Below are 27,826 nucleotides of genomic sequence, written 5' to 3' on the forward strand. Positions count from 1 at the left end.
GCTTTTTGTTCTGATGAGGTTGTCACTAGAACGTGACTTCTTAACCAGCTTTGAGGGAATTAGTTATCAGTGAAAGAATGAACAAACACTGCCAGCAGAAAAATAAATAACCAGAAAAGTATAATAGGAATTGTAATAGAAAGCAGCAATAGGGTAAGAACTGTAAAATTCATCAACTTTCTTAAGTAGAATTTTAGACATTTTCTATTCATTTTCTTATCCACCATTGTGGAGGGTTCCCTGAATTTTGCATCAGAAAATATTCTGTAATTTAATAAGCTCTTTAGTATCTATAATTGTGATCTTTTTCTATCTATTCATAATTTTAAGTACATTGTTAGGAAACCACATAATCTATTTAAAATGAGTTTAGGTTTGTTTCACTTCTGAGTTCTTTTAAACTTGAGTTGGCTAAAATGTTTAGAGATCTTATGTTTTCCAAATAATAAACCTGTATTTTTACTTTGTTAATGACTATTATTCTCTGCTAAATTACTTCAAATTATTTTCTTGTTGTTAAAGGTTTTAAACACTTTTTAAAAAATTCCAAATCCTAAAGCATGCAAAATAGGACAATTGGAGCAAAAACAAAAACGATCACAGGAGGAAAAATCTTTTGGGAAGTGGGATTATGCATTGTCTCCCATAATATTCAGATATTTGTGTGTGTAGTGTATGTTAAGTAATATTGCATCCATGACTTAAAAAAAAAAACACAAAGCAAAATGAAACAACAGCAATGAAGCAATAATGCTGCTTCATTTGGAGCAGTATGATTAAGTCTCAGATGTTGAAAAATAGAAACCAGAGTTTTAACCCTAGGTTTCTCCAACAGGGCCATGTTATGCACACACATGGAAGACAGGTCCATAGAGGGCCCTGCTCTGCCTTTAAAAACATGACATTGATGGGCTAGAGGCAAGAGGAACTGTGATCATGGGATAGCCTCTACTCCTGAGCTGCTTAGAGCCTAGCTTCTTAATGACCTCTTTGCTGCAAGATCATATTAAGATCCTAAGAAGGCAGATTCCCACATTATTGAGTAGCTTAGGAACCTTGCTCTACCTTTTGATCCTGTTCCTGACTTGATTTGATGCGTAGATTATGTACAGCCCCAGTTACTAAAGAACAGCATCCTTGAAGTCCTTGAATGCCCATTAAATGATGACATAAAATGGATGAAAGGAGAATAAAAATATTCATAGTATTAATTATAAATAATAGCAGCTATAGTTACCATTCACTGAGCTTGCTACTGGACTAAACATCTCTGGAATAATTCTGTGAGGTGGATATTGCTTTCTTTGTTTTACAGCCTAGGGCCCCCAGCAAACATATTCAAGACCATACAGTTTATAAGTGGCAGAACCAGGATTTAATCCCACTTTTCTCTTACCATATAGCCATAACCTTTAACCTCTCTGCTTCACTACTCCATATAGCATTGATATCTAGATTGATCTTAGATGGCTTGTACCATAGTCTTTGACTCAAGTAGTATTTGATATAATTTTTATTGTATTAAAATTTTACTACAAGTTGACCTGTTATAAAAGTCACACAAACTGCTACTATCTTGGGCAATGTTCAAAAGCCAAGAAGGTATTGTAGGAACTTCTAGGAAGAATATTTGCATCATCCTAGAAGTAAGGGAAACAATAAGCTGCAGCCCAGTCCTGACTTCATAGACTGTGGTGTCCATATAATGGGTGACTTTAAAATTGAATGTCAAGTATGGGGGCTATACCCCATGATGCAGCTAATCACAGTGACCATACACCAACTTGATAGTCAAGGCCGAGGTGCTCTCAGGAAGAAGATGACAGAAAGGAGCACCCAGCAGTATTCTTTAGGGCAGGGAGTATTCATAATCTCAATAACTGCATTTCATTTCATGTGATCTAATGTTTTTCCTATATGATAATATCTTTTCAATGAGAGAACTGCAGCCATTTGTACTATTACAAGAAGAAATATTTTGTTTTTTCCTTGAGTTTTATTGGATGATTCCCTTTAGACTAACAGTGTCATCCCAGTAGGCTTGGTTTTAATAAAGTAAGAGGCTTTTAAAATACAAAGGATCATAAGAGACTATGACAAACAACTGTACGCCAGTCAAATGGACAACCTAGAAAAAATGGAAAAATTCCTAGAAATTTAGAATCTCCCAAGGCTGAAGCAGGAAGAAATAGAAGATATGAACAGACCAATTCCCAGTAATGAAATTGAATCAGTAATAAAACAACTCCCAATAAACAAAACCCTAAGACCAGATGGCTTTATAGATGAATTCTACCAAACATTTAGTGAAGAGTTAACACCTGTCCTTCTCAAACGATTCCAAAAAACTGCAGAGGAAAGAATGCTTCTGAACTCATTCTGTGAGGCCAGCATCACCCTGATACCAAAACCAGATAAAAATAACCACAAGAAAAGAAAATTACAGGCCAATATCACTGATGAACATAGATACAAAAATCCTCAACAAAATACTAGCAAACCAAATACAACAGTACATTAAAATGATCATAAACAATTGTAAGCAGTAATCAAGTGAGATTTATCCCAGGGATTCAGAGATTTTTCAGTATCTGCAAATCAGTCGGTGTGATATATACCACATTAGCAAATTGAAGAAGAAAAACGGTATAATCATCTCAGTAGGTGCATAAAAAGCTTTTGACAGAATTCAACATCCATTTATGATAAAAACTCTCCAGAAAGTGGGCATAGAAGGAACATACCTCAACATAATAAAGGCCATATATGATAAGCCCACAGCTAATTTCATACTCAGTTATGGAAAGCCAAAAGCATTTCCTCTCAGATCAGGAACAAGACAGGGGTGCCCACTCACCACTTTTATTCAACGTAGTGTTGGAAGTCCAAGCTGCAGCAGTCAGACAAGCAAAAGAAATAAAAGGAATCTCGATTGGAAAGGAAGAATTAAAACTGTCACTGTTTGCAGATAACATGATACTATACATAGAAAATCCTAAAGATGCCACAAAAAACTTCTAGAGCTCATCAATGAATTTGGTAAAGTTGCAGGATACAAAATTTGTTGCGTTTCTGTACACTAACAGTGAACTATCAGAAAGAGAAATTAAGGAAACGATCCCATTTACCGTCGCATCAAAAAGAATAAAATACCTAGGAATAAACCTACCTAAGGAGGTAAAAGACATGTACTCAGAAAACTATTAAGACATTGATGAAAGAAATTGAAGATGACACAAACAAATGGAAAGGTATATACTGTGTTCATGGATTAGAAGAATTATTATTGTTAAAAATGACCATATTACGCAAGGCAATCTACCGATTCAGTGCAGTCCCTATCAAATTACTAATGGCATTTTTCATAGAACTGGAACAAAAATTTTAAACTTTGTGTAGAAACACAAAAGATCCTGAATAGCTAAAACAATCTTGAGAAAGTAAAACAGAGCTGGAGGCATCATGCTCCCTGACTTCAGACTATACTACAAAGCCACAGTAATCAAAACAGTATGGTACTGGCACAGAAACAGACACACAGATCAGTGGAACAGGATAGAAAGCCCAGAAATAAACCCACACACTTATGGTCAATTAATCTATGACAAAGAAAGCAAGAATGTACAATGGGGAAAAGTCTCTTCAGTAAATGATGGTGGGATGACTGGACAGCTACATGCAACAGAATGAAATTAGACAATTTTCTTAAACCAGGTACAAAAGTAAACTCAAAATGGTTTAAAGACCTAAAGATAAGACCTGAAACCATAAAACTTCTAGAAGAAAATATAGGTGGAACACTCTTTGACATAAATCGCAGCAGTTTTTTGGGGGGATCAGTCTCCTAAAGCAAAGGAAGCAAAAGCAAAAATAAACAAATGGAACCTAATTAAACTTAAAAGCTTTTGCCCAGCAAAGGAAACCACTGACAAAATGAAAAGACAACCTACTACTGAATGGGAGAAAATACTTGCAAATGATATGACCAATAAGAGGTTAATATCCAAAATATATAAACAGCTCATACAACTCAACATCAAACAAACAAAAAAAACCCCCAAAACCAGCTGATTAAAACATGGGCAGAAGACCTGAATAGATATTTTTCCAAAGAAGACATGCAGATGGCCAACAGGCATGTGAAAAGATGCTCAACATTGTTGATCATTAGAGAGATGCAAATTAAAACCACAATGAGATATTACCTCACGCCTGTCAGAATGGCTGTCATCAAAAAAAATCTACAAATAACATGTTGGCGAGGATGTGGAGAATAGAGAACCATTGTACACTTGGTGGGAATTTAAATTGATGCAGTTACTGTGCAGAACAGTATGGAGGTTCCTCAAAAAACTAAAAATAGAACTACCATATGATCCAACAATTCCACTTCTGGGTATATATCCAAAGAAAACAAAAACATTAAAGGGAAAAGATATATGCACCTCAGTGTTCATAGCAGCATTGTTTACAATAGCGAAGACATAGAAGCAACCTAAGTGTCCATCAACAAATGAATGGATAAAGAAGATGTTATGTATATATAACATCATCTTTATCTGTGTATGTGGTGTGTATCTGTATATATGTACATATGACAAAGGAATACCACTCAGCCATAAAAAGGAACGAAATAATGCCATTTGCAGCAACATGGATGGACTTGGAGGGTATTATGGTTAGTAAATAAGTCAGACAAAGAAAAATACTATATGATATCACTTATGTGTGGAATCTAAAAAATAAACTAGTGGATGTAACAAAAAAGAAATAGACACACAGACACAGGGAACAAACTAGTGGTTACCAGTGGGGAGAGGGAAGGGGGAGGGGCAAGGTAGTGGTGCAGATGAAGAGGTGCAAACTACTATGTATAAAATAAATAAGCTAAAATGACATATTTTACAGCACAGGGAACATAGCCAATATTTTAATAATAACTATAAATGGAGTATAACTCAAAAATTGTGAATCACTATGTTGTACACCTGGGACTTATTGTTCATCAGCCATACTTCAATAAAAAAAAAGAAAGAAAAATAAGTAGGAGGCTTTAAAAATGTTTTCAGCAGGAACTGATTTAGAATAAACTAGATCATATTATGCTTGCTTCTGTTTTATTAGTTTTCACATAATAAGGCCCAGTGAAGTTTTTTAAAAAATAATCAATAAAATGCCATACATCTTGCTATTCCAAGTAAACAGCTTGAAGTTGGCATTTGTCATTATTGTAACCTGGAAAAGTCACTGGTTCTTTCTCTCTTCCCTTCTCCTCCCTCCTCTCCCCCCTTCCCTTCCCCCTCCTCCTCTCTTCTCTTCCTTCCCTCCCTCCCTCCATCTCTCTGTCTCTTTCTTTCTTATTTCAAAAAGCTCAGAATTTTGTTTAGGTTTTTTAGATTCACATTTGTAGGAAATATTTATTTGTAATATTTAGCTGTCACACTGAACCTATACTCAAGGATTCTTCTCTGTCTTCATGTTGTAACAAGTTAAAATTGGTCGTTGAGAATTTATTTATTTATTTTATTAAAGTATAGTTGGTTTACAATATTGTATTAGTTTCAGGTGTACAGCAAAGTGATTCTGTTATATATATTTATATATATTATAAATAATTTGATATATATTATTTTCCATTATATCAATAGATTATTACAAGATAATGAATATAGTTCCCTGTGCTACACAGTAGATTCTTGTTGCTTATCTATTTTATGTATAGTTTATATCTGTTAATCCCATACTCCTAATTTATCCCTTCCGCCCTCCCTTTCCCCTTCGGTAACCATAAGTTTGTTTTCTGTGTTTGTGAATCTGTTTCTGTTTTGTATGTAGATTCATTTGTATTCGTTTTTAGCCTCCACATATAAGTGATACCATAAAGTGTTTGTCTTTCCCTGTCTGACTTCACTTAGTATGATATTCTCTAGGTCCATGCATGTTGCTGCAGATGACAATAGTTCGTTCTTCTTCATGGCTGAGTAATATTCCATTGTATGTATATGGGTGTATATGTACCACATCTTCTGTTGATGTGCGCTTGGGTTGCTTGCATGTCTGGGCTATTGTAAATAGTGCTGCTATGAACATTGAGGTTCATGTATCTTTTCAAAGAGTTTTTCTCTTTTCTAGATATAGCCCATTGAGAATTTAGAACAGGTAAAGAATAGGTAAGTAGTAGAGTAGTTGCAGGGAGGAGGATGCCATTAAGTACATTTATAGGGAGAACCTCATTCTTCCACCTTCCTTTGAAGAAGAAATCGTTCAAAATCCAAGATATTCAGGAAGACAGGCTGGCAGTTGTGGGTCATCTTTGAGACTCAGTTAATACCATTAGTGCCCACATTAGATGATGAAGTATACAACTGGGGCCATTTCATTTTGAGTTTTTTTTAGTTTTGGTGGTAAAGAAGGAAAAAGCTATTTATCCTGCTGTCGTTTCTTCTCTGAGTAGTTTGAGGCAACGTGCAAAGGAAATAAGCAGAGTGGCCTAGGAAGCCTTTCTTTTCTGTGCTCTTGGCGCCTGCTGCTTTTATTTGTAATGTCAGTCATTATTTGTTTCACTCAGTACTTTATTTTGGAATGGCTTATTTTTGTACTAATGATATAATTTCGGGTTGTTTGAGTTTGACTAATATTAGACATTATTTTTGTGTTACATATTGTAGACATTTAGAAATATTATATACCACAGCAGTTCCATGGAAGCTTTTAGTGTGCTGAATGGCAGTTTTAAAAATAAGATGTGGGATTGTAGAGAAGGAATTAATACACATTGTGAATCCCCAAGGGAGAAGAAAAAATTAATCACATGCCTTTTCCCACTTTACTTGAGCATGAAACACTTAAATGTATACAGAGCTAGTGTTCCATAATACACCTGGGAAAGGCTTTAGTTGAATGTTAGATGTTTTCAGATAAATATGCTTCAAAAGCTGCTTCTAAAGTAGAACTTGAAAAAATAGTTATGGTCTTCACACGTTAACAAAGTATACATTTTTGTACATTAATCTACTTTTTCTTTAATTCCAGGTTAATCTTTTTAAAGCATAGCTATCTAAACTGATGGCAACTAAATTAATGAGGTTTTTTAAAAATTTCCTTCAGCCTCAGTACTTATTTATATGAGGGAAGATACGTATTTTATTTGGATTATATTTTTTGTCATATCATCCAGTATTTTCACATATGCAGTTTTCATTGTAGGATCAGATCTTAGCTTACCAAGAGGCGTGCTTACCAGTTTTGGACACAGTTCAGGATGCAGGGAAGCTTCTGTGCTGAGGATACATGGGGTGTATATTTTATAATAGAGAGCCATTGGGGGTCTTCTCAATTCAGACTAAAATACATATAAAAGCCACTGGGTTTTAGTTTAGGTTATGTTCCTTCTGTTACTTTATGAACTGATCTCATCACTTTGTTGCCTAGCTCCTCATAAAAGGGACATTATAAGGAAGAAATCCTGTTAAACTACGGCTAAAATAGCAAGACTGTTGAATAAATATAAATGATATGACTATAACAGAGAATATGTGAATGAATAAATTGAAATTTTATTTCACCTTGAAAAATAGACTTTTGAGTTGCAGGATTTAATGTGATATTTAACTAGAGAGGAAGCCAGAATTTCAGGGGTGGAAGGAAGGAGGTAGTGTAGTATGTCCTAACTTGAAAAAAACATACTATAATTTTATACTTAAAAAGATATACAAAATCTGCTTTTATAATACCTACTATATGTCCATCCTACTCAGCACTCTGTACCTAGTGTACCTAGCACAGGGGCCTGATAGTATTCAATAAATGTTCATTTTCTGAAATTAATGACTGAATTATCAAATAAAGGAAGAAAGAATATATAGCGTAACAAAATCTTCACTTATTGGTGTGTTCTCAAGGTAGACTTTACTTTTTACTTACTGGAGATTATCAAGGAGTAGAGAAGGTGAGATTTTCATATCTTTCCCGTGGGTAACTTAAAAAGACTGCAAAGTATTAGTCTAATAGGAAGAGCACTGAATTGGGTGAATTGATTCTCACCCCTGCCTTCTTGCCGTTAATTAGTTGGATCCTGTTATTCAACTTAGTTCTATCTTTAGTTTTTGTTTTTCCTTTTTTTCATTTGGTTAATGGGGATAATGATACATTCTTTACCTTTTTACCTGGGTAGTAATGAGAATCAAAAAAGAATAGTGATGAAAGTTTAAAGTCTTTTATAAAGCCCTCTTATTTGTGTAATTATTTTTTACAGGCTGCCTAAGTTGTATCTCTGTGAATTCTGTCTAAAATATATGAAAAGTAGAACTATTCTACAGCAGCACATGAAGAAATGTGGTTGGTTCCATCCTCCTGCTAATGAGATTTATAGAAAGAATAACATTTCTGTCTTTGAGGTAAAGTAGAAGATGTTTAGTAGTTGTCTTCCTACCCATTTCAAATACAGTGCCACCTGTACTTTAATTGCACAACTTGATTTTTTTTTGGAAATGTTATTTTACTGTTGTTCATTCACTGTTGAGTCAGTAATTCAGCTGTATGAGGGAGAAGCAGAATTAGGCCAATCTAAGTGGTACCCAGTTCACAAGCTTGTTCTCTGAATAAACTATTCTGTATTTCATTGAATCAAAGACATCAGTTGTAATATATCTTATTTTATGTACCACTGAGAAGGTAAAGGTACTGCTAATTATGATCAAACTCCATTTGATTATTAAATGCCAACGGATTTTACTTATGTTTAGATGTGGTAAGATTGTGTCTTAGAATCTATGAAATATGACACTTAAATGAAAAGATTTCTACTGCTCTATTTAAAGGAATATTGTGTAGAGGTATGTGTAATAGCTGTATATTGAATAAATCTTAATATATTTCCTGACTGCATCATGGTTGTATGACTTATGCTACATCTGTGATTCTGTGTTGTTAGTAGTGGTTTTTAATTTCTTGATCTCAGTTCTGTGGTTTAATTGCCAAGTATTAATTGAGTACCTGCCATGTGCTCAGTTCTGTTAATTACTATGATGATAGAATTTCAGATTGTCAGGAACTATTCCATCCCTCACTTTCTTCATCTTCCCAAAGCCTTTATTTTAGGTGAGGAATAGAGGAGCTCTTGACCTCGTGGGGAGGGAAAGGGTGTGGTGTACAATAAATTACTTAAATTGCTAAAGAAATTGCAGTCTTGAAATGTCAATGTCTTTGGGTCTGATATAGACAATTGTTGGCATTTTCATAAAAGAGCTGGCTTCAGCAGTGCCAAGAATTACAGGGGTATTGGGAGCATGTAGCCTAGTCCTCCTGATCTTGGCCAACCGGAGTCCAAGAAATAACCTCACTTGCCAGGTTGCTGCCTAGGGAACCTGCTTGGTGCTTCTGACAATAGATAACAATCCCTTGAGTAGCTTTATTGGGGGGAAATCTCATCATGGCAGTCAGATTACATTGCTTTTAGCTGCTGGCACAGATTAAACTATAGTTTTACCTTGCTTTACTTATATGTATTTTAGAAGAGGTTGCATTTAGATCTTTTGTTGAATTAAATACTTTAAAAAATAGATCAGATCAGCTTGCCATCTGAAGGATTCCTGTAGTCAATCTTGTTATAAAAGCAAAAAGTGCTGTTTTTAAAACTGGCCATCACCTCCTTGTCTAGACTTTTCATGCTTTGTTGAAGTGCAGTGTTTTATATATTTGGTTGTTTTAAAATAGCAGGCGCTGTACTCTGCCGTTTCAAGGGACCGCTTCCAGGTCCATTTTGTTCTGATAGCTGCCAGCTCCTCTTAGGCTGGACTGTGGGTACTCACAGGTGCTTGTTTCTGATGTGTGTTATTCTAGAACTAAAGAGACACCCTGCTGACCATTTTGTCTATGTTTTTCCTCTAGGTTGATGGGAATGTGAGTACCATTTATTGTCAGAACCTGTGTCTCTTGGCAAAATTGTTTCTTGACCACAAAACACTCTATTATGACGTGGAGCCATTTCTTTTTTATGTACTAACCCAGAATGATGTCAAGGGCTGCCACCTTGTTGGCTATTTTTCTAAAGTAAGTGTATCAGCTTAATTTTTTTTTGAATTCATATGGAAATCTGAAACAATCTTTGTTGGTTCTCACTAGGAGACACTACAGGATGCAGCACCTCTGGGTGCCATCTAGCTTTCTGGAAAGGGAAACAGAAGGAACATTGAGAAACTTACCTGTTACCAGCAGGTGCCTAGTAATGTTCAACAGACTGTACTCTGCTGGGAACATAAACTGCTGCTTACCCAGAGGGAAAGCTTTACTATGATTTCTACTCCCATGGTGATGATAGATAGAGCTCATGAAATAAACAGAGTCATTACCTCTCTGAGTTCTTTCTCATTTTAAATCTCTTCCTAATTTGCATTTTAGGCATAGAAGTAAGAATTTTTAGGAAGCCATTTTTATTAAAGGGTATTTTCTCTCCTTCAATTTTTCATTCTCTTGGGGAGAAAAAATAGTTTCTTTTGTAGTCAAACAGTGTAAAAGATGTACTTTCATTTAAGCAGGCCCATGGTAAAATCTAAGTGTATAAAGATAGTTAAGTGAAAAGTCCTAGTTCTGTTATTAGGCTATTTCAGTAGTTAAATATAATTTTAAATATATTGCTTGATTTATAAAAGTGTATTTATTCCCACCCTATGTAGCACCAAAAAGGGAAATAAAGGAAACTTTGGTGATGAATCATCCCACTTCTAGGGTGCCACACTGACACCATTTGTAGCTTTGCAGATCCGTTGGGACTCGGATTCCTCTGCTCACCTCAGGCATTGACATACTGTTTTTGAGTTGCACATGGTGTTGGGTGGCGTCATTTCATTTTATATTTTTATTCTCCTGGTATGGTTGCTTTGTGGGTAATGGCAGTGACTTAACCGTGTCCTTTCTCCTCCCAGAGGGGTGTTTTTTTCTTGATGTGCATTGCTATTCCCAAAGGACCAGGGCTGTGGTTTTGACTACTAGTATCTGTTTCTTAAAAATTAACATCAGTGTTTAGTCTTACCAGCCAAAAACTTGGCTTTTGTTTTCTCCACCAGGAAAAGCACTGCCAACAGAAGTACAACGTTTCCTGTATAATGATTCTTCCCCAGTACCAACGCAAGGGCTATGGCAGGTTTCTCATCGATTTCAGTAAGGATCATAGTAACATAATTGCTCATTGTCTCTTCCTGTGGGGAGAGAGAGAGAGAGAGAGACACAGAGAGAGAGACAGAGAGAGAGAGAGAGAGAGAGAGTGTGTGTGTGTGTGTGTGTGTGTGTGTGTGTGTTTAAAGATTTGCAGATGATTTATTGGGTGCTTGTATCTTTTGTCCTACTGCTGAGTGGAACTTTTTTTTATTCTTTAAAATTAAGGGTACTTTAATTAATTAATTTATTTTTGGCTGTGTTGGGTCTTCGTTTCTGTGCAAGGGCTTTCCCTAGTTGTGGCAAGTGGGGGCCACTCTTCATCATGGTGCGCGGGCCTCTCACTGTCGTGGCCTCTCTTGTTGTGGAGCACAGGCTCCAGACGCACAGGCTCAGTAGTTGTGGCTCATGGGCCTAGTTGCTCCGCGGCATGTGGGATCTTCCCAGACCAGGGCTCGAACCCGTGTCCCCTGCATTAGCAGGCAGATTCTCAACCACTGTGCCACCAGGGAAGCCCTGCTGAGTGGAACTTTAAAGCCTAAGGCCATGAACATTTTTTTTCTTTTGGTTGCATGTGAATATTTCCAAAATAGCTAATATTGGATATGAGCTTCTGTGTGATCTATAGCAAATAGTTTTAATTTGCAGTTATTAATTTACAACAGAACTTAGTTCTGTTTTATGCAGTTAATTCTCACAACAATATTAAAAACACTGTAAAACTACTTAAATTAGTACTAATAAAGAAGTGCAGCACCTGCCCTCTTTTGATTACCCAGTTATCTGAGAAAATGTGTGTGTGCATCGTTTTTTTAGTTACAGGCTCTATCTACCTCGTGGTTAAAAATATGCACCTTTAAAAATTTTAGAAGTAAATGATACAGTAAAAAATTTGAGTTAAAATTGAAAGCTAACAGTTCTTAAAAAAGGTTATTGTGGAACTTGCAATTTGTTGTTGTTGTTTTTATAAATTTATTTATTTATTTTTGGCTGTGTTGGGTCTTCGATGCTGCACGCAGGCTTTCTCCTAGTTGCAGTGAGCGGGGGCTACTCTTTGTTGTGGTGCGCGGGCTTCTCATTGCGGTGGCTTCTCTTTTTGCGGAGCATGGGCTCTAGGCGTGTGGGCTTCAGTAGTTGTGGCTCACGGGCTCTAGAGCGCAGGCTCAGTAGTTGTGGCACATGGCCTTAGTTGCTCTGTGGCATGTGGGATCTTCCCGGACCAGGGCTCAAACCTGTGTCCCCTGCATTGGCAGGCGGATTCTTAACCACTGCGCCACCAGGGAAGCCCTGCATTTTGTTTTATACATTGATAATCTTGCTTAGAAAGTAAATGTATGTTTGAGGTAAATTTTATACTGATTATAAAATAGTGGTATTCGAGGGCATATTTTCCCTCAGATAATTGGGCTAAAAATAATATTTAAAGGAATAATATTTAAATAAATAATATTTAAATAATATTTAAAGAAGTAATGGTTAAACTGAGGATTTTGATACGGGAAATTCTTCTAAATATCAGCTGATTACATCACTGTATTAATTCTCATGCAGACCAATGAAGCTTATTCTCCTTGGCCCTGGACTGTGTTCCTGACTGTACTTTATTGGAAATACGTGCCGTTGGTTATTTTTTACATTTTCTTGGTGGTTTTTTTTCCGACTAATAGTAGAGGGTAAAACTCAGATTATTTCCTTTAATATCAGTATACTGTTTTGAAATAGGACTCATGATTGGACATGTATGCCATTAAGTAGCAAAGTTAGGGGAAAATATTTTATTATGCATTTATTAGTCATTTTTTTGAGATATACAAATAATTGTATGATTACAGTATTTTTTATTATCAAACATTATTTTAATGTAATGTATTTTCCCACATTACCATTCTTAGACTGATTTCCCTTAGAATTTATGCCTTTCTTTTCCTGTTCTTGAGACTCACGCACTGGACAAGAGGACAAAGTAATACCACCACGCACAGTGACACTCGCACACTGACATTCTTGTTCACCAGAAATTAGGGTGATAGGTAATTGTGAGGAGAGCTTTGGTTGAAGTGAGAAATCGTCATCTAAATCATTCACAGAAGAACTGCAGTCTTCATAGATAGGGTTATGTAAAAACTAAAGGCGTTCTTTTGTATTGTGCAGTTCGTGTAGATCTGTTGCCATCTAGTGGTCTAAATAAAACATGCAAGGGTGGTTTCCCCTCCTTGTACATTGAATAAAAAGCATTCTTGCCTATTAATGTGAAGTCCTGATTTTTAACAGTTTGAATATTCTAAAAGTGTGATTTATATTAACTATAGACAAAGTAATGCTAACTTCATGTTCGGTGTGTACAAATTATGTAATCTTCCTGCAAATTTGTTTTCAAGTGATTTTGTAATTTTGTTCTTTTTCTTGAAGGAATTTACCTTTGAAATTATAGCGTATGATACTTGGATTGATTGTGGAAGAGGGGCTTGTTATTTTTGTAAACTGCCCTCTTTTAGGCTCTCTGACATATTTGTGATTTGGGGGTTTCTTTAGGTTATTTGTTATCAAAGCGTGAAGGCCAAGCAGGGTCTCCAGAGAAACCGTTATCCGATCTAGGTCGTCTTTCCTACATGGCTTATTGGAAAAGTGTAATATTGGAGTGCCTTTATCACCAAAACGACAAGCAAATCAGCATTAAGAAGTTAAGTAAGTTGACTGGAATCTGCCCTCAAGACATTACTTCCACACTCCACCACCTGCGAATGCTGGACTTCCGGAGTGACCAGTGAGTATCACATCCCTTTGTATAACCTTTGAAAGATAATTAGGTAGAAGGTTTTGGATCGGACAGCCAAATTGTCAATTAAAGGACATAAACTAATACAAATGGTGTACTTGGTGATACTGAGACATCATTTTCCTTTCTGTATTTTATACTATTGACCATATTTTTTTTTACAACTTTTTTTCTGGTCTTCCTTTTAACTTTTGTACCTAAGCTACTGAATCTTTTATTTTATTTATTGGGAGCTCCTTCACAATACAAGAGGTAACAACTGTAGAAATAGTGTCAAATAAAATACACCCTTGATTAATTTCCATACAAATGGGACAAAAGAAATACAGGTCAAAGGAAAGACAGCTTACCCTTTTCTAGTGTGGTTGAGAAAAGGTCACAAAGAAAGGAGGCATTTGGGCTAGAAAGATGGAGAGTAAAAGAGTACAGGAGAGTAGCAGAAGTTTCAGAGGTGGGAAATGTGAGAATGGGAAGTGGCTGAAACAACCTCATCCCTCACTCTAGTTGAGTGTGAAGTGTTTGTCCAGTTCATATTCTGAGCCATCTCAGTGGTGGTGCCTTCCCAGGGAGGCTTTTTATGAAGCATTTTTATCTCCAGGGCTTTCTGAGGGTGTAGCTCCATATTCATTGTTTGGTACTCCTTGTGCGTCGTTGATTGCTATAAACTTTTCTCTGGTTTCAGATTTGTGATTATCCGCCGGGAAAAACTGATCCAAGATCACATGGCAAAGCTTCAGCTGAATCTGCGGCCTGTGGATGTAGATCCAGAGTGTTTGCGCTGGACTCCTGTCATAGTCTCCAATTCAGTCGTCTCGGAGGAGGAGGAAGAGGAGGAGGAAGAGGAGGAGGAGGAAGAGGAGGAGGAGGAGGAGGAGGAGGAGGAGGGAGAACAGGAAGAGCCTCAGAGCCAGGAAGGAGAATTAGAGCCGAGTGTAAGGGCACGAATGGTCCCTGTTGTTGATGATACAAGAGCATATTTTGGTTTTCATGAGTGTTTGTGATGTACCTATAATGATATCTTAAACCAACACCATAAATTCACATTAGAATTTCTGAGTTTATTTCAGTGATAGAAATTTCAGGAAGACTGGGTTTTGTTTACTTCTTTCTATATTTTTAAGCCTTGTATCATTAGGAAACCTTCAAATTTGTTATGTTACTTATGAGTAAATATTTCTTATCACAGTGCCAATAAGCAGCTAAATTTGAAGCTGTATAGGAATTGAGGAATCTGAATTGAATCTAAATCTGACCGTTGTTTAAAATAAAATGAAGATACATTTTCCTTAAAACATTAAGGAAATAAACAGATGCATGTTTTCTAATAGAGCACCAAATAGTTCAGTGTCTCTAGCCATTAAAAGGTTAATGAGGGACTGTACTCCATTACATCATTTTCAGTATTTTTCTTTATGTGATGTGTACTTGTCTCTGTTCTTTTCTTATTTATTTATTTATTTTTAATTTAATTTAATTTTTTTTTCGCGGTACGCGGGCCTCTCACTGTTGTGGCCCCTCCCGTTGCAGAGCACAGGCTCCAGACGCGCAGGTTCAGCGGCCGTGGCTCACGGGCCCAGCCGCTCCGCGGCATGTGAGATCTTCCCAGACCGGGGCATGAACCCGTGTCCCCTGCATCGGCAGGCGGACTCTCAACCACTGCGCCACCAGGGAAGCCCCTGTTCTTTTTTTTTAAAGCAGTGCTTTTCATCCTTTAAAAATCTGTGTCCTCCTTTGATAAACATAAAGTTTCATACCCCTGTTTAGTGTAATTTTCAAAATAAAATAAAATATTCAGAATAAAATAAGTCAAAATAATTACAGAAATTTTCTTTCATTTTTTGAGCATCCTCTTTCTCTTGCCCATGCCTCAGAGTCCGTCTCCTCTGTTTATAAATTTGTTTCTGAGAAATTTCATAAACTATCTCATTTAACATTTACCAGATTATAAGAATAATAATATTCACTTTGTTTATTGAATATGGTATTGTATAGCAGTTAAGAGCGCTGACTCTTGGGTCAGACTGTCTGGGTTTATATCCCAGCTTCTTCATTTGCCATTCCATGACCTGGGGCAAGTTACTTACATTCTTTTGTGCCTCAGTTAACGTCATTTGTAAAATGGGGATATAATAATAATAATACTTCATGTAATTGGTGTGAATTATACCCATATAGTATTTAAAACAGTCCCTAACACGTAAGAGATATTTGTTAGCCATTAAATAATAACTTTCTCTTTAAAGCTCTGTTTTCTTTTTTTATCTCAGTATTTAAAAGGTCAGAATAGGAGATACAACCAAATAAGACTGAAAATTAACCAGCATGGTTTTATTTTCTAACATCAGGTGGGGAAGTCTGCATCTCGTGAGAAAAAAGAACAAGATTCTTATTCTTCAGTAGAAAGTGAAAAGAAACCAGAAGTTACAGCACCAGCCAGTTCTACGCGTTTGAACAAGCAGGTGCTTCCCCGTGACAGTCTTCCTGCCAATAATCAGCCATCTCGGAGAGGCCGCTGGAGGAGGAAGAACAGAAAAGCCCAGGAGCGCTTTGGTGATGAGGATTCAAAACTGCTTTTGGAAGAGACATCAGCTCCTCCGGAGCAGTATGGAGACTGTGAGGAAAAATCAGAAACCTGCCAAGAAGAGTACACGGAAGGCCAGGAGCAGTCGGCAGCCTCGCAGGAGCAGCCGAGCCAGGACGCGAAGCCAGATGGTCCCAAAAGAAGACCGAGTGAGGGGCTCGAGCTCTGGCGAGGACCGCTCAAGAAAAGCCCCGAGCCTCTGAAGTGTGGGCTGCCAGAAAGCCATGACAGGCTGCCCCGTCGCTACAGTGAAAGTCGCTACAGCGATGGGGACAGGGCCCTCCTGCGGGGCTGCAGCGAGAGCAGCGAGGAGGAGGGGGAGCCCGAGAGCCCGCGGTCCAGCTCGCCCCCGGTCCTCACCAAGCCCACGCTGAAGCGGAAGGTGGGGTCCGTCTCTGTGCTGTCCTGGAGTTAACCCATAGTGTGTTAGCCTTTCAGCTTCAAGCCTCAGTATGTTGCAGCATGTGATGTTCCCAGTGAGCATTTGAAACGTGCACATGACTTCTTTGGTTCGTGGGAGTTCACTTAGAAGTCATAAACTTATTTAAGGGCTGACAGACTGTTTTCAGCTTGCTAGTTTGATTTCAAAGTATGACTTTTCAGGGATTTAAAAAAAACATACAGGGACTTCCCTGGTGGTCCAGTGGTTAAGACGCTGCGCTTCCACTGCAGGGGGCACGGGTTTGATCCATGGTTGGGGAACTAAGATCCCGCATGCCACATAGTGTGGCCAAACACAAACAAACAAAACGTACAGATTAGAAATGTTTCTATTAGAAAAGGAGAGGAAACCACTACACAGTTCGATGGAAAGTGGGCGTAACGGTGCCCTGCATTGCGATGCTCGGAGTGAAGCCATTCTTCTCACCCCTGGTGGTACTGTCTCTCCTGTCCTCTGTCCTCCCTTCTCACTCTCCTCTCCAACCCTCCAGTGGTTTGACTTAACTTTGTTTTAAAAATATTTTCTAAACTATATTTCATCATCTTGCAGAGGTTGAATGATAGCCAGATTGTTAGTAAACGCTGTGTGATGATGACAATGAATTCTGTTAATCTGTATACCAGAAATCTCCCAGGCTATGGGGTGAACTTCAAACATTGCTGCAGACCAGCCAGACTGAAGTGTGTCAGCTCTGGATGAGCCATTCTGTGCTAGTGAGGTGACAGCTTTCATCCAGAACAATAAAATCATTCTTTTCCTTAGCAGAACCTTAAAAAAAAAAAAGAAGATAGGGCTGTTTATTAAAGAATGAGCTTTCCATTTTAGAAGAGTTTTAGATTTACAAATTTATTGCAAAGAAAGTACAAAGAGTTCCTATATTCCCCAGTTTCCCCTATTATTAACCTTTTACCTTGGTGTATGGTACATTTGTCACAGTGAACCAGTACTGATGCATTTTTAGCTAGAGTCCATACTTCATTCAGCTTTCCTCTGTTTTCCCTAATGTCCTCTCCTGCCCCAGCGCACCACCTTACGTTTAGTCATCATGTCTCTTTAGGCCCCCTTCTTGTTGTTGACAGTTTCTCAGACTACTTGTTTTTGAAGGCCTTGCCAGGTTTGAGGAGTACTGGCTAGATTTTGTAGAACGCCCCTTATGATAGTAAAATGGGGTGATGGGCTTTGGGGAAGAAGGCCCCAGAGGTAAAGTGCCATTCTCATCACATCATATAAGGGTATCTGCCGTCAGTCCGTACCGATTACCAAATACAAGGGTATTTGCTGTCAGTGTGACTTCTCACTGTTCACGTTCACATTAACCCCGGTCGCCTGGCTCCAGGTATCAGGTTTGTCAGGTTTCTCTACTGTAAAGTTACTCCTTTTTTCAAACTCTTTTCCATACTGTATTCTTTGGAAGGAAGTTACTGCCTACAGCCCACACTTAAGATACAGGGAGTTATGCTCTACTCCCTAAGAGCAGAATATGGTGTTAATTATTTGGAATTCTGTTTGGGGGATTTATCCATTTTTCCCCATCTATTTCTTGATTCAAGCATTTATTTATATCAGTATGGACTCATAGATATTTACTTTATACTTCAAGTTATAATGCAGTTCTACCATCTTACTAATTTGTTGCTCAAATTGTTCCAGCCTTGGCCATGAGGAACTCTTTCAGTTTTGCTCCTGTGTCTCTTCAACATACATACCCTCAACATTGTGAAGTGTTTTTGGTTTGTTTTGTTTTCAGCACTTCGTTACATTCTGGTTCTACAAAATGTTCCAGGTTCATCTTGTGTATTTCATGCCCCAGTCCTAGGAACAGCCATTTCTCCTCAGAGCAAGTCCATGTTTAACCTAGTTTGAAAATTGTGTTCTCAACTAGAAAACTAGTAAATTTGAAGTGAAGAAAAAATGATTAACCTGCTGTTCGTTACGTGACCATGAAGAATATATCTTTGCCATCCTAGGCTTATATTGCCTTTTTATAAAATAAAATTGTGCTATTTGCCTGTGTAAAAAGAGAATATTATAACAGGCAGTGAGATCATGTACAGGATACTTTTGAAGTTTTTGAAGAGATTCACTTGACTAGGAGTCAGAAACTGTTTTACAGCCATTTCTCTACTGACTGGATATGACCTTAAAGCAAGTTCTGTAAATTCTCTGGCCTCTCTAGAATGAGGGGATTGAATTAGATCAGTTTTGGTGATACAGTATTATTTTGTGATATCTTTCATGTGATTCAAGGTGTTAGATCAACCCTAGTACAAAATTGTGCCTAATGTACCAGGTCCCAGTAACAGAGTTATTTTACTTCTGAATGCTCATGGACACCAAGGAGACCTGAACCCATTCCCAGGCTCCACTGTAACTCTTTGTGGATAGCCTATGAAAATGGTGTACAGCCTTCCTGATGGTTCTGCTGACCTGCACAGTGGAGCTGTGAGACGAAGAGTGTTTTATTTCTTTTTTTCTTTTGAGGAAAAGAGAAGTTAAGGGACTAGCACTGTGTCATTTCTGAAATAGTCAGCTTCCCTAGGGTGCTAAATTTAACTGAACTGTTTTAGTAAGGGAATGTTAATATCTACTCTCTAGGCATGCCTGTCTATTCTTTTACAAAGTTGTATTCAGTGATACTTTGTATCTGTGACACTTTATGTATGTATAGTATCTTACTATAGTATTTTTTATCTTTTACTATAGTATTTTGAAATAATATTCAAAATGTCTTTTGGCAAACGGCCTATTCATTTTGTATGTGCTAATTCTAGCAGGTTTAAAAACTATTAATCATGTTACTAATGGAAATGATAGCATTCATTACTGTAAATAAAATGCTCCTTTCTCTTTTAAATAGAAACCAATTCTTCACCGAAGAAGGCGAGTCCGAAAGCGCAAACACCACAATAGCAGTGTGGTCACAGAAACCATTTCTGAGACCACGGAGGTCTTAGACGAGCCTTTTGAAGACTCTGACTCCGAGAGGCCGATGCCAAGATTAGAACCCACGTTTGAGATTGACCAGGAGGAAGAGGAAGAGGATGAGAATGAGCTCTTCTCTCAAGGGTACTTCCGTCACTTGTCCTCGCAGGACGTTCTCAGGTGTCGACCTGCTTCTAAGAGGAAGTCTAAAGACAGAGACGAAGACGAAGATTCAGATGATGCTGACGGTATGCTTCGCAGAGCTGTTGCTTACTGTGGTTTTCTTGTTGTGAAAGATACAGCAGTGATAGTGGCAAACCTCCAACAGAGAGGGCTGAGAGGCAGACACGACCCACTGGGCAAGTGCAGAATGACTTGCAGCCTCTGAAGAGTGGTATCAAGTGTACTCATCCTCATTGTCTCGCTTAGTTTTCTGTCCTTTTATAAAAGTGCTTTTTCGTAGTTCCCCCTTCAACTCAAGACCTATTTTTGCCTCTGCAGAAAGTACCTTGCTGTTAGGAAATTGTTCTTTTGCCTGCTCCTTTCTCGGCCATTATCTGAATCTTTAGTCAATGGGTATTTTAGACTTAGCATCAGGAAGATATTTAATTAATAACCCTTTAATGGAATGTGCGGTCTATAGACCTGGCCTGTTTTGCTAATTGTGTATGCTGAGTGCTTAAAATAGGCACTCAGTAAATATTGTTCAATGACTAAGTGCTTAGAAGTGGTTCTCAAATAAGGTCAGATTCATGTAAATTGGACTTGCTTCAAATCTGTTCCTGAATCATATCTCTAATATGTCTTACTCAACAAGTAGTTAAATTTCTGATAAAAATGGTAACAGTACCTCAAAATAAGTTAAATTTTATGGCATAGCTAAAAATCCACTGATTAGACTTGTTGTCATTTCCTTTTTAGAGATGAAAAAAATGGGCTTATATATGACTTGGGTCCCAAACTAGCTGTTCATGTCTAGCCTAAAGTTTCTGCCCATGTGTCGTGCTGCTGCCGTCTGCAGGGCTTGCCTTGCTGGGGTCAGATTGAGCTGCTTTGCTTTGCTGGGCGAATTTGTAGGAATCTTGTTGTCCATGCTTGGTACATAAGCCTATAGCTTTTATGTACTAACCAGTTGGGCTTTTATTCTCCTTTTAAAAATAAATTCACTCAATTTCAAATCTAGTAGACAACTTGCATTTTCTAAAGTCTCATAGTTTTGTATAATAAATACTTTTAATATAGTAATGACTAAGTTTTTTGCTTTATCGTGCATGATTTTCCAGAATTTTATTATGTTATATTTTGAGATGTATAACTAGGAAGCTAAAAATTTCTTTTGTAAAACATTGTGGCACTTTAGTAAAATTCTATCTTGGATCATCATAGATTAAAATAGTATCCTATAAGTTCCTGTTGGACAAATTTTTCTCTAATGTAGACATTTCCTTTGTTTATTTTCAGGTTGTTACTGCTAACTACCTTTTCAGTCCCACCAGTGCCCCTCCCCCTCAATCCTATTAAAAAATAGGATTTGCTGGTCTTCTCTTTAAAAATTAATGGGAAATGTGGATGTACTTAATACCACACCAAACTGTACACCTAAAAATGTTAAAATGGTAAATTTTATGCTGTGCATATTTATAGTTTTTAGAAATAGAAGAAATCAATGGGGAGAAAATAATGCTAATAATCAAATTTATTTCTAATAAACCATTGTCATTGGTACATTAACTTTTGCTTCAGGTCAGTGTTTGTCCGGGACTACATGCCTTGCAGCTCTTCCTATACAAACACAACATTGGCTGGGAACTGTTGGTGCAGGGTTGCTCAAACATGGCCTGGAGTAATTGGCTTGATATTACCTGAAGTAGTGATTTTGTAGAAACTAAGAAAACCAGAGCAATAATATAAATTGCAAACAGGGGTGGGGGGAAAGAAGGAGAAATGAGCGGATGTGTAATTTACACAATAAAGACAGCTTGTCTAAAGTAGCTGTAGGAACTATTTAGTATTTGCATCCTTATAAAGCTTATTTCCATTTTAAAGATGGTGAAACTGAATATTAAGAGTAACTCTCCAAAGCCATGCAGTTGGTGATGATAAACTTGAACCTAGTGGGTGGGCCAGGATCCTCTCGTTGTTCTGCCGGTTCACTGTGTGACTTTAGAGGATATCACGGAATGGGTGTCTCCTTTAGATCCTTAACTTGAAAGTGAAGATAGGAGTTCAGGATGATTATTAAAATCATTTCTGTTGTACATGTGGTCTCAGAAAGAGGCACTAAAAAATACAAGACCCTGTAATCTGTTTTTATTTTTTATCCCTCCTGTGCAGACACTCCTATCCTAAAGCCAGTATCTCTTTTGAGAAAATGTGATGTGAAGGATTCTCCACTTGAGCCAGATACGTCCACGCCCATGAAAAAGAAGAAGGGATGGCCCAAGGGCAAGAGCCGCAAACCAGTCCACTGGAAGAAAAGACCTGGTCGCAAGCCAGGACTTAAGCTGAATCGGGAGCTGGCAGCCGTTTGTACTCGAGAATGCGTTGTTGAGCCTGTTGTCCCCCTTCCTGAGCCTGGACGTGAACTCCAAGTTCAAGAGAACCAGGAAGCTGTTGGACCACGAGAAGACTTGCCTTTGAGGGAGGAAAGGAAGGAAGGGGAGGAGCTGCCCCTGGAAGCGGAGGAGGGGGAGGAAGGGGAGGAGGAGGAGGACACCACCAGCAGTGACGTCAGGGCAGCCTCTCCGGCAGACAGTTGCAGCCCCGAGACCGGAGCCAAGGGGCCCGAGGTGGGCGAGGAGGAGGAGGAGCCCCGCGCCCCTGTGGGGCAGCCGCCGTCGGAGGAGGGGTCGCAGGACCTGGCGCAGCGTGCACGGGAGGAGGAGGAGGAGGAGGAGGAGGAGGAGGAGGACGCTGCTGCGGAGACCCAGCAGAGCGAAGACCGCGATGCGGATGATGAGGACGACGGCCACCTGGAGTCCACGGGGAAGAAGGGGCCGGAGGAGCAGCCGGCTGGGGGCGACGCCCAGGAGGCGCACGGTGGCCAGGAGTCTTTTTTAGATCCTGATGTGCACAGCAGTCGGGAGCACGCAAAAGACAAGGAGGAGACAGAGCCGGATTCCGAAGAGGAGCAGACTTCCCACGAAGCATCCGTGGTCTCGGAGCACATGCCAGGCTCTGAGGACGACCACGAGGAGGACTCCCACTCTAAAGAAGAGCTGCTGCAGCTGAAAGAGGAGGCGGAGATCCCTCACAGTGACCTGGATCTGGAAACCGTGCAGGCCGTGCAGTCTTTGACTCAGGAGGAGAGCAGCGAGCATGAGGGCGCCTACCAGGACTGCGAGGAAACCCTGGCGGCCTGTCAGACCCTGCAGAGCTACACCCAGGCCGACGAGGACCCGCAGCTGCCCCTGGTGGAGGACTGCCACGCCTCGGAGCACAACAGCCCGCTGTCTTCTGTCCAGTCCCACCCCAGCCAGTCGGTGCGCTCGGTCGGCAGTCCCAGCGTGCCTGCCCTCGAAGGGGGCTACACCCAGATCAGCCCGGAGCAAGGATCCCTGTCCGCGCCGTCTATGCAGAACATGGAGACCAGCCCCATGATGGATGTGCCTTCCGTATCGGACCACTCCCAGCAGGTGGTGGACAGCGGCTTCAGCGACCTGGGCAGCATCGAGAGCACCACGGAGAATTATGAGAACCCCAGCAGTTACGACTCTACTATGGGCGGCAGCATCTGCGGGAACAGCTCCTCCCAGAGCAGCTGCTCCTACGGCGGCCTGTCGTCCTCCAGCAGCCTCACCCAGAACAGCTGCGTGGTCACCCAGCAGATGGCTGGCGTGGGCGGCAGCTGCAGCCTGATGCCGCAGAGCAGCGTCCCGCCCGCCGCCGCCACCTGCAGCATCAAGTCCCCTCAGAGCTGCGCAGTGGAGCGGCCTCCCAGCACCCAGCAGCCACCGCCGCCTCAGCCGCCCCCGCAAGCGCCGCCCGCCCCGCCGCCGGCCCCACCGCCCCCGCCGCCGCCGCCGGCCCCACAGCCGCCGCCACCGCCCCCTCAGCCCCAGCCCCCGGCCCCGCCCCCGCAGCAGCAGCAGCCCCCGCTGTCCCAGTGCAGCATGAACAGCAGTTTCACCCCAGCGCCCATGATCATGGAGATCCCAGAATCTGGAAGCACGGGGAACATCAGCATCTACGAGAGGATCCCTGGGGACTTCGGGGCCGGCAGCTACTCCCAGCCGTCAGCCACCTTCAGTCTAGCCAAGTTGCAGCAGCTGACCAACACCATTATGGACCCTCATGCCATGCCTTATAGCCATTCTCCTGCTGTGACTTCCTATGCAACCAGTGTTTCTCTGTCCAACACGGGACTGCCTCAGCTGGCTCCGTCGCACCCCTTGGCTGGGACCCCTCAAGCACAAGCCACCATGACGCCGCCCCCGAACTTGGCCTCCACTACCATGAACCTCACGTCCCCTCTGCTGCAGTGCAACATGTCTGCCACCAACATTGGCATTCCCCACACTCAGAGGCTGCAAGGGCAGATGCCAGTCAAGGGGCACATCTCCATCCGCTCCAAGTCCGCGCCCCTGCCCTCCGCGGCAGCTCACCAGCAGCAGCTGTATGGCCGCAGCCCACCTGCGGTCGCCATGCAGGCTGGCCCTCGTGCGTTGGCTGTTCAGCGTGGCATGAACATGGGGGTTAATTTGATGCCAACCCCAGCCTATAATGTCAATTCCATGAATATGAACACCTTGAACGCCATGAACAGCTATCGGATGACGCAGCCCATGATGAACAGCAGTTACCATAGTAACCCTGCCTACATGAACCAGACAGCACAGTATCCTATGCAGATGCAGATGGGGATGATGGGGAGCCAGGCCTATACCCAGCAGCCTATGCAGCCAAACCCTCATGGAAACATGATGTACACGGGCCCCTCCCATCACAGCTACATGAACGCTGCTGGCGTGCCCAAGCAGTCACTCAACGGACCTTACATGAGAAGATGAGCAAGACGAACTTGCAGTTAAAAACTTAAATATATATAAATAAAGGAACCTTTTATACTGACAAACCAGAGAAAAATGGACCTTTTTTCCAGTTAAAATATTGCTGTAGATTTAGAGGAATTTTTCTTTGGTTTATTTTATTTTTTAGAAAACCTGGTCTTTTTTGGGGGGTTCATTTTGTTCTGGGTTTTGGTTTTCTTCACAATCTTGAACATTTTACAATAGAACTCATCTAAAAATGGATTTGGGGATGGGGAAACATGCACAAAAATCTTTTCATAATTAAAAAGAGCCTTACTTTCTTTACACACCACATGGACAGACTTTGTGTAAGAGTGAATTATCTATTTTATTTTAAGATGTATGTTTCCCCTCAGTGTTTGCAGCTCCCAATGTTGTCATTTTTAAATGTTATATATACATCTCGAGGGTTAGCCAGACCCTTTCCTCCACACCCAGCCTTTCATTCCCTACTTCATTCCAGCAGGAGGCACTTATGGGAGACTCGGACGGGGACATGGAGAACAACCCAAGCTCCTTAAACTTATTATTATTGTTAATATTATTATTATTATTAATAAAGTGAGGCAGGAAAATGCTTCTCCTCTTAAAATCCCCTCCACTCCCTACACACACACACACACACACACACACACACACACACACACACACCTCTTGAAACCTTTCCCCAAGAATGTTTCTATAAGTGAACTTCATTGAAATGTTTGTTTTTCTTCAATCAAGTGTAATATAATTTTTTTTAAACTACTCCCACTCAGCACTCAGAGACACAAAAATACGGTAAGTCTCAGTTAACAGCGGAATCTCAGAGGAAAGCTGTTTGCAGTCCTAATCCAGCCTTGGAGGAATAGATGGTCAATTAACAATCAAAAAGAGGCAGCTAACCTCTTGTTTTTTACCACCTGGTGAATCAGCCATACGCACATATTCCACGCAGCCTCTTGTTTTTAGTATGTACTTTGAGATGCCAAGGGTCTTGATTCTTGAGCCTTTGACTCCGGTTAAACTCAAACAGCAGTCCCCAGTGATTAGCCTCTTACATTCTCACGTAAAGGGTTGGTGGATGACTGTACATGTCAGTGATTTGAGAAATACCTGACTAACCTTTGACACTGTTTACTTTGTGTTGGAAGAGATGATGCAGAATGTGTGCCGTGAGGGAGATCGTGATGTGAGTTTTATAGCTACTTCAGTGATACATACCTCTAGTTTTCCTTTGTCTTTTGAGATCCTGAGTTCCTCCCCTGTGAATCAGAGTGCGCCAGCCCCTCTCCTGTGAGTGGCTGAAGAGAAGAGGGATTAAACCAACCACCAGCATAGTAGGGCAAATCTGGACAGCAGGGTTTCAGCAGGCTCCTGTGTTGCTCCCAGCTTCATTCTCTTTTCTCTTGTGCAGCCAGTTCGCCCATTCTCTTCTTGTTACTTGCTCCAGGGATAGGTAAAAAAATATATATATATATATGTATATGTATATATATATATATACATATATACGTTCCATCATTAGAAGATGGAGACTATTATACCACTTGGTATGTGCAGTCAAATATCCAAAAGGGGGAAGTACTGCTTAAAGAAATATCTGTAAGCATTAAATTCTCTCCTTTATTTGTACATTTTATATAGATAAATTTTTGAAGTACAAATTAGGCATTAAATTTTTTCAAATGCACAGGTTTGTTGGGTTTTTTTATACACTTTAATTGACTTTCTCAATTAAACGTGTTAGGTAGAAAAAGGCAGAATTCCACATCTTACCGCTATCGATTCTGAGCATGTGCAAGGCTGTGTAGGACCCAGTTTCTCTGTATATACTGTTCCAGTTCCCAGTCCTCTGTGTAGAACGTGCACTGTGCTGCCCTCTGCCTACTCTTCGGCGCTGTCATTGCTTCCTGGTTGGGGTGGGGACGGGGTGGGTCGGGAGGGAGGGAGGTGTATTGGGAGGAGGGTGGGTCAAGGCAGAAGGAGAAGCTGTTGAAATGAGGGCCGTGAATTCAGTTTCTGTTGGTTTGCGGTTGTGTTTGGGTTTGTTTCTTTAAAAAAAAAAAAAAATTTCAGTCAGGCAGCTCCCTTTTCCACAAGCCTTTTTGTGACTTTAGAACTATTGTAGAGAAAATGTTCTTTTCTATATTATAAAAGAAATTATCCAACACAGTAATATTGGTACCTGTCATTTTTTCACTTCTGTTTAAAAAAATGTATTTTTAGCAAGATAACTTGGGTAATCTTCTAAAAAAAAATTTAAAAACTCACTGTTAGTGACTTTGATGCCTTTTAAAATAAAAGCTTTTTCATTTCATTCCATCTTTAAAATTTTTTATCTTTGTTGTAGAATATTAAAAACTATTTTAAGAAAGATAAAAATTCTCTTTAAAGAGATCTCTAGAGTGTGTGAATAGAGCTCCAGATGCCTCTAAAAGCCGCATGTACAAATGAAGCTAAGTCTATTCCTGTCTGTTTATATTTGCTTTTCCTGTTTTGTAACCTCTTTGTACTTTGTTCATGGTGACTCGTAAGCTAAGGGGAAGGGGTGCCTAGATGCCTTTGTACTTCTCCATGTCACGCGCTCCTGGGCCAGCTGGTCTCCTTCCTCTCCTGTATGTAATATCACTTTTTTTTCCCCTTTCTAGCAAGTACTTTCAAAAGAACTCTGTACATTTTAACATAAAAAAAAATAAATTATGTTGAGCCATTTTGGATGTCTGTCTTGCATGTGGAATTTTTCTCCCAAGTGTTTCAAATTCTCTGATTCTTTTTCTACACACAGAGACTTAGAAATATAAGCCTTTTCATGTTCTTCTTTATGTAGCAAGTATAAGTTTATGACCTTTGAAATTTCAATTTTCACTCATAATGTGTTTCAGTGCCAAGAATATAGATGGTTTTCCCTTTTCCAAAGAAAATGGTATAACCTCACTTTGGAT

The 27,826-nt window shown here is 39.9% G+C and overlaps 1 protein-coding gene across 3 annotated transcripts in view; it reads left to right on the forward strand.

The window, feature by feature from the left end:
• Window positions 1-27,601, forward strand: part of KAT6A (lysine acetyltransferase 6A) — a 110,377-nt gene extending 82,776 nt beyond the window's left edge. For 2 of the 3 annotated variants that reach the window (XM_029226246.1, XM_029226247.1), the window contains exons 10-17: window positions 8,255-8,396; window positions 9,889-10,050; window positions 11,064-11,157; window positions 13,684-13,915; window positions 14,610-14,859; window positions 16,273-16,890; window positions 19,808-20,120; window positions 22,207-27,601. In XM_029226246.1, coding sequence (XP_029082079.1) covers window positions 8,255-8,396; window positions 9,889-10,050; window positions 11,064-11,157; window positions 13,684-13,915; window positions 14,610-14,859; window positions 16,273-16,890; window positions 19,808-20,120; window positions 22,207-24,881 — 4,486 coding nt within the window. In that variant the 3' untranslated portion in view covers window positions 24,882-27,601. The remainder of the gene's footprint in view (window positions 1-8,254; window positions 8,397-9,888; window positions 10,051-11,063; window positions 11,158-13,683; window positions 13,916-14,609; window positions 14,860-16,272; window positions 16,891-19,807; window positions 20,121-22,206) is intronic. The other variant, XM_029226248.1, reaches the window with a different exon arrangement.
• Window positions 27,602-27,826: the final 225 nt, after the last annotated feature.

This window comes from Monodon monoceros, unplaced genomic scaffold (genome assembly GCF_005190385.1).
Source record: "Monodon monoceros isolate NGI ecotype Baffin Bay Population unplaced genomic scaffold, NGI_Narwhal_1 Super_Scaffold_17, whole genome shotgun sequence".
Lineage (NCBI taxonomy): Eukaryota > Metazoa > Chordata > Mammalia > Artiodactyla > Monodontidae > Monodon > Monodon monoceros.